The sequence below is a fragment of the Mobula hypostoma genome, chromosome 2 (assembly GCF_963921235.1).
Source record: "Mobula hypostoma chromosome 2, sMobHyp1.1, whole genome shotgun sequence".
Classification (NCBI taxonomy): Eukaryota; Metazoa; Chordata; class Chondrichthyes; order Myliobatiformes; family Myliobatidae; genus Mobula; species Mobula hypostoma.
In genome coordinates this window covers 240,400,724-240,420,725 of record NC_086098.1, presented here as the reverse complement: position 1 = coordinate 240,420,725, position 20,002 = coordinate 240,400,724, and the positions used below count along the sequence as shown (strand labels likewise).

The window sequence follows — 20,002 nt, the reverse complement described above, 5'->3', positions numbered from 1 at the left end:
CCCATTAACATACACACACCCTCAAGTCCCCCCCAGACATTCTTGTAACTTTTGTCTGCAGATTTTAAGCTTATTGATATCCTTCCTGTAGGCAGGTGATCAGAACTACACACATTACTCCAAATTAGACCTCACCAACGTCTTGTACAACTTCAACAGAATATCCCAACTCCTGCACTCAATGCCCTGATTTATGAAGGCCATTAGAAACCATAGAAAAACTACAGCACAGAAACAGGTCTTTTGGCCCTTTTGGCTGTGCCGAAAGTTCAAAACTCTTGTGAAACTCTTGCCTGGAAACAGACATCGCTGGCAGTTCAATTAATTGTAAATGTCGTGACTAATAGTCTCATAATAATAAGGTGGCATGGGAGCATAGTGGTTAGCATAATGCTTTTACAGCGCCGGCAATTCCCGGCTCTGTGAGGAGTTTGTACGCTCTCCCCGTGACTGCGTGGGTTTCCTCCGGGTGCTCCGGTTTCCTCCCACAGTCCGAAGATGTACGGATCAGGGTTAGTAGGCTGTGGGCATGCTGTGGGGGCACCAGAAGTGTGGTGACACTTGTGGGCTGCCCCCAGCACATCCTTGGACTGTGTTGCTCATTGACGCAAACGCTGTATTTCACTGTGTGTTTCAATGTATGTGATAAATGAAGTTAATCTTTCAATCACAACCTTCCCCCTCCCCCCCCCAAGTCTGTGGGCAAGGGCTAGTTTTTAAAAATCTTTCATAGTTCCCTGTAAGGAGATAGGCCATAGCTCAACTGTGATTTCACTAAATAGAACAATAGGTTCAAGGGGCTTATAATGGCCACTCCAAATATTGTTCTTCCATCTGTGGAGATTGTGGCAAGGTAAGAGTTAACTTAATGTCCAGGCAAGGAGATAGATTGCAGATAGCCCAGGCAAGGAAGGCCTTTGAAAAGCAGAGCTTCCCTTTGCACAGTAGATTTCTGGAGCCATTTTCACTTACTGGAGATGAGATAAGAATGCAAGGGAAGGATGTGAAACACACACACCAACTAAGGGACAACTACTTTACTAACTTCAAAATAGCATTGGTTGTCAGCTTGTAGTTTCTACTGATTTTTAACATCTGTATTGTGAACGGAGATCGATCTTGCAAGTAAGAAATTCAAATATACACATTTCACCGATATCCGTAACTGCTAGTCAATTCTGTACTGAGATGGCAGTTTTCAGTTAAGACTGTGGTGACAGGAGCCACACTGTTTCCCTTGTGCACAAATAAAGTACGACTGAGGAATGAATGCAAGTGTTCTGAGCTGAGTTAATCGAGGACAACACTTCTAGCTCAAGGCGCACAGGAAGAGACAGGGAAGATAAGAGGCCGAAGGGTGATCTTACTCAGGTGTATAAAATCTTGAGGGGCATAGATATGGGTGAATGCCCTCAGCCATTTTCCACGGTTGGAGGAATCAAGAACTAGAGGGCGGAAGTTTGAGAGAGGGAAGATTTAAATGGGGCCCGAGGACCAACCTGAGAGGGTCGTCAGTTTATAGAACGAGTTTATGGAGGGGTTGAGCCAGGTATGTTAACAACATTTAAAATACATTTTGACAGGTACATGGTAGGGAAGGTGTAGAGTGATATGGGCCAAATGTAGGCAAATGGGATTAGCTAAAATGAGCATCACTGATGTGCAGTCAGACTCTTCGCGTGTCGAAGGAACTGAATAACTCTACAGTGGTATTAGAAAATTTGCAAACCTTGTAGGATTTTCTCTGTTTCTACATAAACACGACCTAAAACGTGATCAGATCTTCACATATCCTTAAACTAGATAAAGAGAACCTAATTGAATAAATGGCACAAAAACATTACACTTGTTCATTAATTTATTGAGAAAAAATGATCCAATATTACGTGTTAGAAAAAGTATGTCAACCTTTGCTATCAGTAACTGGTGTGACCACCTTGCACGGCAGAAACTTCGATCAAACATTTCTGGTAACTGTTGATCAGTCCGGCACATCGGCTCAGGGGAATTTTAGGCCATTCCTCCTTACAAAAGTGCTTCAACTCTGGGATGTTGGTGGGCTTCCTTGCGTGAACTGCTTGTTTCAGGTCCTTCCACAACATTTCTATAGGATTAAGGTCAGGACTGACTCAGCTATTCCAAAACACAAATTTTCTTCTTTTTAAACCATTCTGTTGTTAATTTACTCTTGTCTTTTGGATCATTGACTTGTTGCATTATCCAACTTTCATTAAGCTTCAGGTGACAGACTGCTACCCTGACATTTTCCTGTAAAATGTCTTGATACAGTTTTGAATTCATTGTTCCTGCAACAATTGCAAGCTGTCCAGGCCCTGAGGCAGCAAAGCAGCCCCAAACCATGATCCTCTCGTATCCCCTTTTGCCAATCACCTGTCCAGCTCTTGGCTCCATCCCTCCCCCTCCTGCCTTCTCCTATCATTTTGGATCTCCCCCTCCCCCTCCAGCTTTCAAATCCCTTACTCACTCTTCCTTCAGTTAGTCCTGACGAAGGGTCTCGGCCTGAAACGTCGACTGCGCCTCTTCCTAGAGATGCTGCCTGGCCTGCTGCGTTCACCAGCAACTTTGATGTGTGATGCTCCTTCCACCGTGCTTCACAGTTGGGATGAGGTTTTGGTGTTGATGTGCAGTGTCCCTTTTTCCTCCAAACATAGCAGTGTGCATTTCTGCCAGAAAGTTCAACTTTGGTCTCATCTGTCCACACAGCATTGTCCCAGAAGCGTTGTAGAACATCCAGGTGGTCTTTTGCAAACTTGAAACATGCAACAATGTCTTTTTTTGGAGGGCAATGGTTTCCTCCGTGGTGTCCTTCCATGAACGCCATGGGCACATGAACACAGACCTGAGCAAGTTCTAGAGATTTCTGCAAGTCCTTTGCTGTTACCCTTGGGTTCTTTTTCACCTCTTTCAGCATTACATGTTGTGCTCTTGGTGTGATTTTTGCAGGATGCCCACTCCTAGGGAGAGTAGCAACAGTACTGAGCTTCCTCCATTTGGAGACAATTTCTCTTACTGTGGACTGATGAACACTCAGGTCTTCAGAAATGCTTTGTAGCCTTTTCCAGCTTCATGCATCTCTACAATTCTTCTAAGGTCCTCTGAAAGTTGTTTTGATCAAAGCATGGTGCACGTAAACAGATCTTTCTTGAGAAGAGCAGGCTCTGTCAGTAACCTGACTTTGTGCGTCTTTTTTATAGGGCAGGGCACCTCTCCAACCCACACCTCCAATCTCATCTCATTGATTGGAACATCTAACTCCAAATAGCTTTTGTAGAAGGCATTAGCCCAGAGGTACACATACTTTTTCCAACAAATAGATGTAATATTGGATCATTTTTCTCAATAAATAAATTAACAAGTATAATGATTTTGAGTTATTTGTTTAATTGGGTCCTCTATCTAGTTTTAGGACTTATGTGAAGATCTGATCACATTTTAGGTCATATTTATGTAGAAACAGAGAAAATTCGTAAGGCCAGTGATGTTGTGGGGATGGAACTGGACTCTCTCACGGTGGTGTCTGAAAAGAGGATGCCGTCTAAGTTGCATGTCATCTTGGTCAACGTCTCCCATCCACTACATAATGTACTGGGTGGGCACAGGAGTACATTCAGCCAGAGACTCATTCCTCCAAGATGCAGCACAGAGCGTCATAGGAAGTCATTCCTGCCTGTGGCCATCAAACTTTACAACTCCTCCCTTGGAGGGTCAGACACCCTGAGTCAATAGGCTGGTCCTGGACTTATTTCATAATTTACTGGCATAATTTTACATATTACTATTTAACTATTTATGGTTCTATTACTATTTATTATTTATGGTGCAACTGTAACAAAAACTAATCCCCCCCCAAATCAATAAAGTATGACAATGACTATGACTGCAAAGGTTCACAAACTTTCTAGCCCCCCTGTCTTCATACAATATTCTCATCAATGACAACCACTGGAAATTCTCAGTAGGTCTGACAGGAAATGGGGAGAAGGAAATAAGACTTAACGCTTCAGAAATACTCTCCATTTCTCTCCCTGTGGACACTGACTTGATCTGCAATGTGATTTTAGCATTTTTTTTTGTTTTTAATCTCAAATTTCTACCACCAATGGTTGAGTGTGTTCCCATTCTGGTTAACAGGCAGGGAAGGGGCTAGCAGTGGAGGTTGGTAATACGCATCTTTTAGCAAGAAAAATACACAATATACCTTGTGGTCTTACAACAGAGGGAGAGAAACACATACCACAGACAGTGGTGAGTAAGTTGTCAGCGATCGATTTTCCCTGAGTCTCCCTTTCCCCTGCAGAAGTCTAGAATTTACTGACTACTTAAACACAACAGAACAGGGCAGATTCAGAGACAGAGAGACTGAGAGAGGGGGTGGACAAAGAAGAACTCAGAAAAGTGTCTCAGATGAATGGTCAATACATTATTAACATAAAAAAGCAATGGATCTTTTCAGACTGGACATTGACTCATTCACACATCCCTAAATGTCTTCAGTATGTGGGAAAAAAAGTTTTTAAAAAAACCCATGGCAACTTTTTCCCTTTCATTATAAAGCAAAGTTTGTTTTGATCGATTGTGTTTTGGGAGAAAGCACCAGCAGGCCAAACTGACATGACAAGGAAGGAGAGAGTGGGAGTGAGGGAGGGAAAGTGGGAAAGGGGAGAATAGTTTTCCCAAACTTTTTACTAACTCACCAATGGTAGAAATGTAAGTGCTATTGAAGTTGTCATCGGCGAAGCGGATAATGAGACAAGTCTTTCCTACCCCGCTGTCTCCGATCAGCAGTAGTTTGAACAAATAATCGTACGCTTTCGCCATCTTGAAGCTAATTTCTTTATGAAGCGCTGTGTGTTTTCTTTATATATACAGGGTGGGGGGAGAAACGCTCTTTCTCCCTCTCTTACTTCCACATCCAGGAGTGGCTTCACCTCCGCGTACTAACATTGGACAAACCCTCTCCTTCTCAGGCAGGACGTTTCGAAACCAAACTATCCAGAATTTATTAGCTTCTCTATTTCTATTACTGATTAGGATAATTCGGGGCAGGACCTTCCTGTTTGGGCGAAAGGAACTTTTTTTCCCCGAAAAAAAAATTTTTTCGCGAAGTTTTGGACGCCGCTCAACTTTCTTAAAGGGGAGGACTGCAGGAGTCGGCTAATTTAAAGGTTCCCTGCCACAGCTTCAGTTTTGTTGAGCTGGGAGGCGGATGGTAGCGAAACGAATCACTGTTTGGAAACTGACACCAAAACGAGGTCTCCCTAGTGACATCCAGCTCAATATCTGTTTGGTGGACGTTGGTTGCTTTGCTGTGTGAGCTTGCTGTGCATAAATGTGAAATTATTTTAACCCACATTAGTGTCGTGCTAACCCATGTTTTGTTTCATTCTTTACCAGGTATGTATTCCCTCGTCTTTCCTTTCCCTGATATATACATATATATATATATATATATATATATATATATATATATTGGTTGGTTGCATTGTGGCTAGAATGTAAATACCAATACCCTTCAATGGAAAATCCTACAAAAAGTAGTGGATACGGCCCAGTCCATCTCGTGTAAAGCTCTCCCCACAAGTGAGCGTATCTATATGGAGCGCTGTCACAGAAAAGCAGCTTCCAGCATCAAGGGCCATGTTCATCACCATCCAGATTATGCTTTCTTCTCGCTGCTGCCATCAGGAAGAAGGTACAGGAATCTCAAGACCCACACCACCAGGTTCAGGAACAGATATCACCCTCAGTCATCAGGCTCCTAAACCAGTGGGAATAGCTTCACTCAACTTCACTTGCCCCATCACTGAACTGCTTCCAAAACCTATGGACTCTCTTTCACATACTCTTCACCTCAGGTTCTCGATATTTATTGATTATTTATTTATTGTTTGTTTGTCTTTTTTGTATTTGTGCTTTTTGCTGTCTTTTACACGTTGGTTGTGTGTTCGTCCTATTGGGTACGGGCTTGAAATAAAACTAAAGGAAAACAATTTTAAGAAAAATGAGGGTCTTGCTCTGAGGAAGAACTGGAACTTGACTGCAGATGAAATCTGACTGAATGAGGACTAACCAATCAGGAGGGACGGACTACAGGGGTATAAATACCACCGGACTAGACTTCTCCAGCCATTGTCCCTGAAGAAGATGCAGAGTTTGTCATTGAAACATCCGTTATAATCGATACCTGTACCTGGCTGGAAGCCTGAGAAGAGTTTGTATGAAAAAGAATGGATATTGATGAAAGAATTGGGATTCCAAAGTGGCTCTGTTTGCATTAGATAGATCAATACTTTATTGATCCCAAAGGAAATTATGGTGTCACAGTAGCATTACGTGTGCACAGATATACAAATATTAGAAGTAGAAAGAATAAAAAAAAGTTACCTCAAACAGTCTAACAGGAGGGGTCCATCACTTCTCCTGCTATAGGTTGATTCATTATAGATGGGCAAAGTTAAGAATGACCTCATATAGCGCTCTTTGGAGCAGCACGGTTGTCTTAGTCTATTACTAAAAGTGCTTCTCTGTTCAGACAAGGTGGCATGCAGAGGGTGAGAAACATTGTCCAGAGTTGCCAGGATTTTCTGTAGGGTCCTTTGTTCTATCACAGTCTCCAGTGTGTCCAGTTTGACTCTTATAACGGAGCCAGCCTTTCTAATCAGTTTAGTGAGTCTCTGGGCATCACCCGTGTTGATGCCATTGCCCCAGCACACCAGTGGATAGAAGATTGTACTGATGACAACAGACTGGTAGAACATGTGAAGGAGAGGCCTGCATACTCCTAAGGATCTCAGTCTCCTCAGGAAGTAGAGGCGACTTTGGCCCTTCTTGTACACAATTTTCTGATGTTTTGCTGCAGATGATCCAGCTTACACCATATGACAAAATCCCCCACCAGAGCCCTGTTTTCATCCTCCCATCCTCTCTTTATACACTAACTACTGCTGAGTCATCAGAGAATTTCTGCAGATGACACGACTCAGTGTTGTAGCTAAAGTCCGAGGTATACAGGATAAACTGGAAGGGAGCCAGTACAGTCCCCTGTGGGGCCTCAGTGCTGCTTATAGCCATGTCTGACCCACAGCTCTGAAACCACACGAACTGTGGTCTGCCAGTCAGGTAGTCCATTATCCAGGATACAATAGAAGTGCCAACCCGCATTGAACGGAGCTTTCCCCTCAACAGTGAGGGCTGTATGGTATTAAAGGCATTTGAGACATAAAAAAAATGTGATCCTCACAGTGCTGCAGTAAAATAACTGTGCTGTGTGACTTCATCCCTACTGAGTTCCTGATGTAACTCATCTTTGCCCTCTCAATAAACAATTGGTAAATAACAGGATAAACATCACTGCAATTTTCTGAATAAGATTGAGAGGAGGAAACAAAAATTTAAATTCCATTCAAAATTAAGTTGAATACAATACCTTTCAGGATTGTGTTTTTGTGTGTTGGGAGGAGTGAACAGCAAAGTGGGGTCCAAGGGCTGTTGTGATAAGTGACCCTCTGAGATGTGTATTATTCTGAGATTCTAAAGGCAATGACTTTGTTACCAATTGAGGCTATTGAAGCAGAGGTTGCAAGTGGAACAAGTACTTCTCCTGCCCCTACACCTTGTCCATCACTACCATTCAGGGCCCCAGACAGTCCTTCCGGGTGAGGCACCACCTGTGAGTCTGTTGGGGTCATCTGTTGTATCTGGTGCTCCCACTGTGGCCTCCGGTGAGACAGAAAGAAGACTGGGAGACCACTTTGCCAAGCACCTACGCTCCATCCGCCAGAAAAAGCAGGATCTCCCAGTGGCCACTCATTTTAATCCCACTTCCCATTCCTGTTCCGACGTGTCTATCCAGGCCTCCTCTACTGTCACGATGAGGCCACACTCAGGTTGGAGGAACAACACCTTATATTCCGTCTGGGTAGCCTCCAACCTGATGGCAAGGACATCGACTAATCGAATTTCTGGTAATGGCCCTCTCCTCTTCCTTACCATTCCTCATTCCCATTTCCCTCTCACCTTATCTCTTTACCTGCCCATCGCCTCCCTCTGGTGCTCCTCCCCTTCCCTTTCTTCCATGGCCTTCTGTTCTCTCCTATCAGATTCCCCCTTCTCCAGCCCTGTATCTATTTCACCAATCAACTTCCCAGCTCTTTACTTCACTCCTCCCCCCTCCAGTTTCACCTATCACCTCCTACCCTCCCCCTACCTTCTTACTCTGACTTCTCGTCCTTTTTTCTCCAGTTATGATGAAGGGTCTCGGCCCAAAACATTGACAGTTTACTCTTTTCCATGGATGCTGCCTGGCCTGCTGAGTTCCTCAATCATTTTGTGTGTGTTGTATTACACCACAATTTAAATTCACATTGGATATACAATCACAGCAAGGCGTTGGGTGAGGCTGTGTTAGACGTAGAAGATGTTGGTAGGATTTTTTGGAACATTGTGTTCAGTTTTGGTCGCTCTGCTCTGGGAAAGATGCACCAAGCTGGAAAGAGTGTAGAAGAGATTTATGAGAATGTTGCCAGGACTCGAGGGACTAAGTTATGGAGAAAGGTTGAGGAGGTTGGTACTTCTTGCAGTGGAACATAGGAGACTGAACGGTGATCGTATAGAGGTGTATAAAATCATGAGGGACAGGGTAGATAGGGTGAATGAGGGGAATAGGGTGATAGGAGAATGAGGAGGTGATCGTATAGAGGTGTATAAAATCATGAGGGGCGATCGTATTGAGGTGTATAAAATCATGAGGGACATAGGGTGAATGCAAACATTCTTTTTCACAGAGTTGGGAATCCAAGAACTAGAGGGCTTAGGTTTAAGGTGAGAAGGGAGAGGTTTAATTGGAATCTGAGGGGCGACTTCTTCACCCTGCGGGTGGTCAGCATATGGATCGAGCTGCCACAAGTAGGTACATTAATAACATTTTAAAGACATTTGGATATGGGCCAAAACGGGCAAATAGGAATAGCTTGGGTGGCTTCCTGGGTTGGCATGGACCAGTGGGGCTGAAGGGCCTCTTACTATGTTTATAACTGTAGCCCGGCTGCGTGAGGAGGAGGGGGTGTTGGGCAAGGGGCTAGCTAACCCTTTCCCGTAAAAACCCAGAGCTACAGAAATGGCAACTGAAGCTCCAAGGACCACATCCCTGGGAGAGGAAGGGTCTTCGCAAAATGGGTTACACCTGGTGACAGATTGAATGACTGGCTCTGGTAAGCTGCTGTTGGCAGCCAATGCCTCAGTAGAGATGATGGGCTTATGAGGGATGACTCTGCGAAAAGAACATATTGTGAAATAAGAAGGAAGTGATAAAAGGGAGATTTTATCATCAAGTCCGATTCCAAAGCATAAAAATCACAACAGACATAATCAATACTGTGTTGAGGGAGTGTTGTGCTACACGAGGGGCAGTGAAGAGGGAGCACTACACTGTCGTGGGGCAGTGCCCCACTGTAGAAGAGGCAGTGTTAAGGGTGGGTTACGGAGGGGAGAACCAGTACAGAGGCAGCTCTGGCCTATTACAGAAGCACTGTTGAACTGAAAAAACTGTACTTGCATAAGGACAAGTGGGGTGGCGGCAGTGTAGCAGCTAGCGTAATGCTTAACAACAGTAGCGACCCTGGTTCAATTCCCACCGCTGTCTTACAGGAGTTTGTATATTCTCCCCATCCCGAGGGGAGGGGAGGTTTCCTCCGGGTGCTCCGGTTTCCTCCCACAATCCAAAGACGTACTGGTTAGTAAGTTAATTGGTCACGTGGGTGTAACTGGAGGATGCGGGTTGGTCGGGCTGGAAGGCCTGTTGCTCTGCTCTACCTCTAAATAAATAAAAAACAAGAAGTGGGCAATAAGTTCCTGAAGGTCGCTAGGCTGAGCCTGTTGTGCCCTTGAGCAAGGCACTTAACCACACACTGCTCTGCGATGAACCAGTGCCAAGCTGTATGGGTCCTAGTGCCCTTCCCTTGGAGAACATTGGTGTCGTGAAGAGGGGAGACTTGCAGCATGGGCAACTGCTGGTCTTCCATACAACCTTGCTCAGATCTGCGCCCTGGAAACCTTCCAAGGCACAAATCCATGGTCTCATGAGACTAACGGATGCCTATATATGTCACCATACACCAACCTGACAAGTAACCGATGTCCAAAAGGTAGACAAATTGAAAATACAAACAAACAAATAAGTCAATAACTATTGAGAGCATTAGATGTAGAGTCCTGGAATGTGAGTCCATTGGTTGTTCACGTTCAAGTTTATTGTCATCTGACTGTACAACCAAATGAAACAATGTTCCTCCGGACTGTGGTACACCCACAAAACATACATCACTCTCGGCACATAAAACAAAATATTATCACAAGTTAATAAACTACAATTCAGAGTGCATGCAGTGCACAGCACAGGTAAACAGTAAACAGTAAACAGCTCACTGTCCCAGTGACGAGATCTCAGTGGTGGCAGGGTCTCTCAGCCCAAGCCCTATCTAGTCTGTCAGATCTGGTCCCGATGCTCCTGAACCTCCTTCCTGATGGTGTGGGTCAAAAAGATCTTGGGACGGGTGGTAGGCATCCCCAGCAATGCTGCCAGTAAATGCCACCATCAGGAGGAGGGAGATCCCGCTGACCCTCTCGGCAGTTTTTTACTATCCGCTGTAGGGAGGTGGAAGCAGTTTAGCGTTGAGGTCAGTTTCATTATCCACGCTGGTTCAGGAACCTGATGGTTGTAGGGAGACAGCCTGTTCTTGATCCTTCTATTGTTCCCAGGACTTGTTTCCAAATTATACCATGATATTTAAATCTACAGGTTTTATCGTATTTATTTACTTTCAGTGCGATTCTGCTAAATTTCATAGAACATTGAACACTACAGCACAATACAGGCCCTTCAGCCCACAATGTCGTGCTAACCTAACAACCTTATATCAAGAGATTTAATCTCTGCACTGAACATGACAACTCAGCAAATGAAGCTCAGGCTGCTCTCTCATTACACTGAACTTCACTGATGTTCAACCAGTCAGCAACTCAAAGTCAAGGCCATAGCTGAGTTTATTGTCAAGTACGTGTGCGCACAGGCGTAATGAAAAACTTACTTGTAGCAGCATCACAGGCACATAGATACACAACGTTCACAAGAGAAGGATGTACAAGATGATAAGAGGCACAGATAGAGTGGACAGCCAGAGAATTTTCTCAGAGCGGAAATGGCTAACATGAGGAGGCCTAACTTTAAGGTGATTGTTGGAAAGTATAGGGGGGGTGTCAGAGGCAAGTTTTTCTCACACAGAGAGTGGTAATGCCCTGCCAGGCATGGTGATAGAGGCAGATACATTATTGGCATTTACGAGACTCTCAGGCACATGGATGATAGAAAAATGGGGTCCATGTAGGAGGGGAGGGTTAGGATTGATTTTGGAGTAGGTGAAAAAGGTCGACACACTATCGTGGGCTGAAGGGCCTGTACTGTGCTGTGACATTCTATGTTCTATTAATTATTTAGAAATTTTACAAAAAAGAGCACAAACAGATTTTTAAAAAAATCAACACACACAAAATGTTCGAGGAACTCAGCAGGTCAGGCAGCATCTAAGGAAATGAATAAACAGTCGACGTTTCAGGCTGAGATTTTTCTTGAGGACAGATAAAAAAATTACTGCCTTTTGCTCAACCCCTTTGGAGTTCATTATAGTTATTCAGCATAGAAAGAGGCCTCCATGTTCATCAAGAACCCAAGTATACTAGTCCGATTTAGCAGCATTTAGTCCATAGTCTTCTATGCCTCAGCAGTTCAGTATGACTTGTCTACATACTTCAAAGGTTCTGTTTATTGTCAAAGTATGCACGTACAATACAACTCTGATATTCATCTTCTCCAGATAGCCATAAAATACAGAAAAACCTTGGGACTTGTTGAAAGAAAAGACATCAACTCCCCCCTCCCCTGGCATGGAAAAAAGAACAAAAAAGAAATAAAACTCACAACCCCCCCCCACCACCTCCCTCACATTAAAACTAACAGATTGCCCACATGAAAATGGCAGCCAGACATCAAACCCCAAACCCCAACCCACTCCCTCGCAAAATAAAGTGACAATAATATCAAACCTCCAACCTCCTCCCACACAAAAAACAGTGACAAACCCCCAACCCCCTCTCTCACACACACAGAAAAACACCATCAAGAACATCAGATCTCAAATTTCCGACCCCTCCGTCACACGAAGAGTAACATATCGCCCTCCCGACACTCAGCAGCAAGAGAGAAAACAGACAAAGCTGAGAGAGAACAGTATAAGGTACAACATTTCAAAAGCATCCTCCCGTCGGCATCGAGATCATCCGCATGAACTCAGTCCTTCCATGGAGAGCAACTGCTGACTCCCTCCACATTCGCCTCAATATGTCAATCTTCCTCGACGTTTCGAAATGGAGGCGATCATGGCCCACAGCCCACAGCCCATCTCTGATCTTCTCCACAAGGTAGCTCGTGCTCTCGCTCCACTCAGGGGACAGCAGGGCGCTAGGCCATTCCATCAAATTTCCTAACTGTGCCTCAAGCTTCAACTGTTTCCGTAACACAAGCAAGACAAAAGAGTAAACAGAAGATGTAGGGAATGTGAAATAATTGAAGGGATTGGCTCTCTGGAAGATGTCGCATGAGGAATCATTGTTTGCCGTCGCCATCTTATTAGAGTTGCTGCCTCCGGCATCTTCTCAGGCAGAGAGTTTCAAACTTCAAGGTAAATTTATGGCCAAAGTATATGTACATTACCATATTCCATCTTGAGATTCACTTTTCTGGCACACATTTATAGGAAAGGTAAAAAATACAATTGAGTTTATGAATAACTTTACATAAACAGACAAACACAGAATGCTGGAAGAACTCAGCAGTTCAGGCAAGAACTGTTGCTCTGGATTTCCAGCATCTGCAGAATTTCAGACAAAGAGTGACAAACTACCAACGTGGAAAAGAAAATGTGTCAATAAAAAAATACTGAGAAAGTGAGTTGTAAAGAGTCCTTGAAAGCGAGTCTGTCGGTCATGGAGTCAGATCGGTGACTGAAGTTATCCTCACTGGTTCAGGAGCCTGATGGTTGAAGGGTAATAACTGTTGCTGAACCTGATGGTGTGGGACCCAAGGCTCCTGTACCTTCTACCCTGTGGTAGTAGTGAGAAGAGGGCCTGTCCTGGATATTGTGGGCTTCATGACGGACCACATTACAATCACCACAAAAAAATGTCTTCAGATCTCCTCTGAATCTCAGCTTAAACCTCCAGTTGGAGATGTTGCTGCTGCCGTGTAAATCTTCCAACCATGCATCCAATCCAGCCCCATCTCACAAATTCTGTATAGCTTTATCAGTCCCCTTTGGGAATCTTGTAGAAATCTACAGGATGAGGCAGATTAGATGCAGGAAGGAAACTGCCCCTGATGACGGGGGAGCCCATGAAGGTCCAAGATGAGGAGAAACTTCTTCCTCAGAGAATGATGAACCTTGTATTATCCTCCATCTCAGTTGCACCCACGCAGTGTAGAGGGAAAAGAGATGGTAACGGTCTTTGCCCAGGGTAGGGGAGTCCAAAACTACAAGCAATAGATTAGGATGAGAGGAGAAATCCCAAGATATGAAAGGTAATTATTAATCAATTTAAATGGAAATTTATAATATAAGGGAAGATGTTTATTAATCGGAAAAAGTTCACTCTTACTAAGATTTAATTTATAACCTGAGAAAAGACCAAATTGTGCTAATAACTCTAAAACAGCAGGAATAGATCTCTCAGGATTAGAAATATATAAAAGTAAATCATCAGCATAGAGTGATAATTTATGGGACTTTAATCCCCGAGTTATCCCAGTAATATTTGAAGATTCTCGAATAGCAATTGCAAGAGGTTCTAATGCAATATCAAATAATAGGGGACTAAGAGGACAGCCTTGTCGAGTACCACGAAAGAGAGGAAAAAAAGGTGAGTTTAAAGAGTTAGTACGAACCGAGGCTACAGGGGAGTGATATAACAGTTTAATCCAGGATATAAATTTCAAGCTAAAATTAAACATTTCAAGCACCTTAAATAAATAAGGCCATTCTACTCTATCAAAAGCTTTCTCGGCATCTAAAGAAATAACACACTCAGGAACATTTTGTGAGGGAGTATAAACGATATTTAACAATGTACGAATATTATAAAAAGAGTAACGACCTTTAATAAAACCCGTTTGGTCTTCCGAAATAATAGAAGGAAGTACTTTTTCTAGTCTATTTGCTAATAACTTAGAAAAAACTTTAGAATCAACATTTAATAAAGATATTGGTCTATAAGATGCACATTGAGCAGGGTCTTTATCCTTCTTTAGTATTAAAGAAATTGATGCTCTATTAAAAGATTCCGGAAGTTTACCAAGTTTCAAAGAAGCCTCAAAAACCTTATAGAGCCAAGGAATCAATAAAGAAGCAAAACATTTATAAAATTCAACGGTAAACCCATCAGGGCCAGGAGCTTTCCCCAGATTCATAGAAAAAATAACATTCTTAATCTCATCCATTGTAATGGAAGTATCTAATAAAGAAGACATATCCTGTGAAATCTGAGGGAAGTCTAACTTATCTAAAAAATCATTCATATATTTAGAATCTCGAGGAGACTCTGATTGATATAAAGAAGAATAAAAATCACAAAAGGTTTGATTAATCCCGTGTAAATCTTCCAACCATGCATCCAATCCAGCCCCATCTCACAAATTCTGTATAGCTTTATCAGTCCCCTTTGGGAATCTTGTAGAAATCTACAGGATGAGGCAGATTAGATGCAGGAAGGAAACTGCCCCTGATGACGGGGGAGCCCATGAAGGTCCAAGATGAGGAGAAACTTCTTCCTCAGAGAATGATGAACCTTGTATTATCCTCCATCTCAGTTGCACCCACGCAGTGTAGAGGGAAAAGAGATGGTAACGGTCTTTGCCCAGGGTAGGGGAGTCCAAAACTACAAGCAATAGATTAGGATGAGAGGAGAAAGATTTAAAAGGGAGCCGAGGGGCAACGTTTTCATGCAGAGGGTGATAAGTATATGGAATGAACTGCCAGAGGAAGTGGTTGAGGCAGGTACAGTGGTAAGAAGCACTTGGATAGGGAATGGGTGCTCTCTGTGTGAAAACCTACCTCTGTTATCTCCCCTAAGTCATCATGGCTTTATGCACAATAAGTTAGGTCTAACTAATCTGTTAAGAGTTTTTCGAGGAAGTTACCAGGAAAGGCAAGGCAGTAGATGTTGTCTAGCAAGGCCTTTGACAAGGACCCACATGGGAGGTTGGTCAAGAAGGTTCAGTTACTTGACACTCAAGATGAGGTAGTAAATTGGATTAGACATTTACTTTGCAGAAGAAGCCAGGGAGTGGTTACAGATGGCTGCATCTCTAACTGGAGGCCTGTGAGTAGGGGTGTGCTGAAGGGATCGGTGCTGGGTCTGTTGTTGTTTGTCATCTACATTGACGATCTGGATGATAATGTGGTTAATTGGCTCAACAGATTTGCGGATGACACCAAGATTGGGGGTGTAATGGACAGAGCTTGCAGTGGGATCTGGACTAGCTGGAAAAATGGACTGAAAAATGGCAGATGGCATTTAATGAGGTGTTGCACTTCAGGAGAACCAACCACAGAAGGCCTTACATGGTAAATGATAGAGGGATCAAGGAATACAGGTCCACAATTCATTGCAAGTGGCGGCACGGGTAGACAGGGTCGTAAAGAAAGCTTTTGGCACACTGGCTTTCACAGATCAAAGTACTGAGTACAAGAGTTGGGATGTTATGTTGAAATTGTATAATACGTTGGTGAGGCCTCATTTGGAGTATTGTGTGCAATTTTGGTCATTGACCTACAGGAAAGATGTAAATAAGGTTGAAACCGTGCAGAGAAAATGTACAAGGATGTTGCCAGGACTTGAAGACCTGAGTTACAGGGGAAAGGTTGAACAGGTTTGGACTTAATGCCCTAGAACGTAGAAGATTGAGAGTGGATTTGATAGAGGTTCACAAAATTATGAGGGGAATAGACAAGGTAAATGCAAGCAGGCTTTTTCCACTGAGGTTGGGTGAGACTACAACTAGAGGTCATGGGTTAAGGGTGTAAGGTGAAATGTTTAAGGGGAACATGAAGGTGAACTTCTTCACTCAGGGTAGTGAGAGTGTGGAACGAGCTGCCTGCGCAAGTGATGGATGCGGGATTGATTTTAACATTTAAGAGAAACTTTGTTAGGAACATGGATGAGAAGGGTATGGAGGGCTATGGTCCAGGTGCAGATGGGACTAGGCAGATTAATAGCTTGGCACAGACTAGATGGGCTGAAGGGCCTGCTTCTATTCTAAAACTCTAAACTTTCCTTTAATCACCTTAAAAGGAAGTTCTCTGGCATTAGTCATTTCTGACCTGGGAAAGTATCTCTGGTTATCCACTTGACCTCTTATCTCCATCCAGCTCTGTTAAGTCACCTCTCATTCTCTTTTGCTCCAAAGAGAAATGCTGTAGCTCGCTCCACCTATCCTGACAAGACAAAAGACTGAGGGGACATTAGGCCATAAGACAAAGGAGCAGAAGTCGGCCATTCGGCCCATCGAGTCTGCTCCGCCATTTTATCATGAGCTGATCCATTCTCCCATTTAGTCCCACTCCCCCGCCTTCTCACCATAACCTTTGATGCCCTGGCTACTCAGAGACCATCAATCTCTGCCTTAAATACACCCAATAACTTGGCCTCCAATGCTGCCCGTGGCAACAAATTCCATAGATTCACCACCCTCTGACTAAAAAAATTCCTTCGCATTTCTGTTCTGAATGGGCGCCCTTCAATCCTGAAGTCATGCCCTCTCGTACTAGACTCCCCCATCATGGGAAACAACTTTGCCACATCCACTCTGTCCATGCCTTTCAACAGGCTGAGATTTATAAAGAGCTATAGAGTGCAGAAACAAGCCATTAGTCCCCTCAAGTCCATGCTGTTCAGAAAGATCCCTGTGTTCCCATCAACCCTCCAAGGAGGAGCTTAGGAGACGATGGTGCCTAGCGGCGACTCCTTTACTTGCATCTTCAGAAACAGCTCTATTTCCATTTTTAATATCTCTATTTTTCCCTTTCAGGGTTTTTTTGAAGACTCTGACCTCGAGTGACACGCTGACTTTGGCTCTTTTTCGGAATGGGATCCGCTCTCAGGGTCTCAATATACCAAGGATGCGGCCTAGAAGATTAGCACGCCTTCGGAGTTTCGGGCTTTCGTGGCTCTGGAGGTGGGCAGATTCAAGGAGGGTGCTTTTGCAGGATATTGGTGTGTCGTGGGAGTACACGGAAGACTGAAAGCAGCAAGCTGGCTGCTGGTTGTGTGCCCAGAGACCTAAGTCCTTTGGGCACAGAGCTTGGAAAAAGCAACACAATGGACTTTTAACATCGTAAATCAGCCAGTTGTTTGTTATGTTTCCCCTCTCGTTGTGAAATGGGGACACCCCTTTTTCCCTTATTAGGGAGAGAGAGAGCCTGTGGTCTGTCTCTGGGGTACTGCAAGTCTGTGTCTGTACTGATGCTTTGCTGCATGCTCGAGTGCTCGGTGGACGGTGCCGATGGTTTTCTGCTGGTGGGGGGGGGGATCGTTGCTTTGCAGCTACTTACGCATGGGAGGGGGAGCTGGGGGGGGCTTTGGGGTTCTAATATTTAACTGTCTTTGGGGGCACTCCTCTGTTTTCGTGGTTGGTTAAAAAGAAAAAGAATTTCAGGATGTATATTGTATAATGTACCTTTGAAACCTTTGAACCCTCCTGATGCTCTACAACCCATTGGGGCAAACTACACTGGCAGTTCAGCTTCCCAACCTGCATATCTTTAGGATGTGGCAGGAAACTGGAGATCCTCCATGCGAATGAAACGGAGAATCAGCGAACTCCAGGCTGTGCCTGTGATACTCTAGTCTGCATTCTGATAATGTACAGGATGATCGAAAAGCTTTTCGCTCTACATCTGACAACACTGTTCAGCTCAAAACATGAGACAGTAAAGATGAACGCTTAGTGCTTGAACTTCACTTGTCTACTTGCTCTGCACCTTCTCTGTAACCATAAATTCAGAAAGGTGTTGGGAATGATCACTTATCACATCCAATTAAGCTGGTGCCGTTCTGTGGATGGGGGGGTACACAACCTCTGCTCAGAATGCACTTCAGGCTGGGTTCAGCAGACTTGGAAACAGCACTACAACCACTACACTGCTCTGTTCTGTTCACTAGGAAGGCTCTACAATGGGTCGTCAAAACTGCCCAACACATTTCCAGCATCTGCCTACCCTCATCAAGGACATATATACAGAAAAGTGTTGGAAAAGGGTCAGTAACATCACGAACGATCCCACCCACCCACCCTGCTCATGGACTGTTTGTCCCACTCCCATCAGAATCCACACCAGGACCACCAGACTCAAAAACAGTTACTTTTTCCAAACAGTAAGGCTGATCAACATCTCCACCCACTAACCCACCCCTCTACACCCCCACCACCACTACTTTATCATTTCCTGTCAGAGTCACCTTATGTACAGACATTCCTGTGCCTAGTGTCACTTTATGGACATACAATCAATCGATGTATATAAGCTTTTTGTGTTTTTATTTGCATCAGATCCGGAGTAACAATTATTTCATTCTCCTTACACTGTGTACAGGAAACAATCTTGAAGGCTATAAGATATAGAAGCAGAATCCAGCTATCCAGTCTGTTCCTCCATTTATCGTGGATGATTTATTATTCCTCTCAACTCTGTTCACCTGACTTCTCCCCTGTAACCTTTCACACCTTTATTAATCAAGAACCTATCAACCTCTGCTTTAAATATACTCAATGATTTGCCCTCCACAACCATCTGTGACAATAAATCCCACAGACTCTCCACCCTCTGACTAAAGAAATTCCTCCATAACTCTGTCCCAAAGGGATGAGTCTCGATTCTGATGACAGGCCCTCTGGTCCAGTGGACTCTCCCACTTTAGGAAACATCTTCTCCATCCCTCACTCTATCAGGGCCTTTCAATCTTCAGGGTTCAATGAGATTCCCCCCCTCCCTTATTCTTCTAAACTCCAATGAGTACCGGTCCAGAGACACTAAACGCTAATGGTAACTACATACTGCATTGTGTTATTGTTTGTCCTTTTGTTGTTGTTGTTGTTCGTCCATCGTAGACGTCGATGAGGACCTCGACACCATTTGATGGTGTCGAGACTAGCGCGTGATTTGGATTTAAGTGAGGGAGAGTTGCGCAGCGTCAGCCTCACTCTCTTTTCCCAATTCCCATCTGGATCCAGTGGCAAGACAGAGTCTAGATGGCTGGAGATGGGACTAGGCGCAGTGGATGACCAGGATGTCTTCTGCGTCTTGTCCTGCTCTACACGTTCCACGACGCTTGCAGAGACTGCCTTCTTGACCGTTGGACCTTCCATTGGTCTCGTCCACTCAATCCGCCGGAGTCTGTCTTCACATGCTGGGATAGACAACTCCCTATCTCACCGAGGGTCTGAGACCCGTCGGCTACCCTCACCTGGTTTAGCCGGCTTGTCGAAGCCGTTGCCCGGGGTGTGGCCGCTGTCACATGCAAACAGCTACAGGGAGCCACAGGTGAGAGCTGTACTTTTGTACTACTTCAATGTACTAACGTTTTGGAACTTTCTGTCTGGATGGCACGCTATCAAAGTTGTTTTATGCGACAATTCCCAGGGTCAAACAGACTGTAGTGACAGGGTCTAGTCGGGACTTCATTCCGTTTGGTGAAGGGGTAAACTAAAAGGGAAAATAGTGAGGGAAGAAACGTTTTGCGGGTGGAATCTGGAATAGGCTGCCTGCAGATGTGGTGGAGATGACTCCTCTTGCGGCTCTCAGGAGGGAATTAGCAAAAAAAAAAATATATGGCTAAGAACAATTTGTAGGGCTGTGGAGGAAACAGAATGAGGTGGGAC

The 20,002-nt window shown here is 44.2% G+C and overlaps 1 protein-coding gene across 1 annotated transcript in view; it reads right to left on the bottom strand.

The window, feature by feature from the left end:
- Window positions 1–5,093, bottom strand: part of rab13 (RAB13, member RAS oncogene family) — a 56,047-nt gene extending 50,954 nt beyond the window's left edge. Inside the window, exon 1 of the mRNA XM_063041754.1 lies at window positions 4,716–5,093. Within this exon, the coding sequence (XP_062897824.1) occupies window positions 4,716–4,839 (124 nt within the window). The 5' untranslated portion in view covers window positions 4,840–5,093. The remainder of the gene's footprint in view (window positions 1–4,715) is intronic.
- Window positions 5,094–20,002: the final 14,909 nt, after the last annotated feature.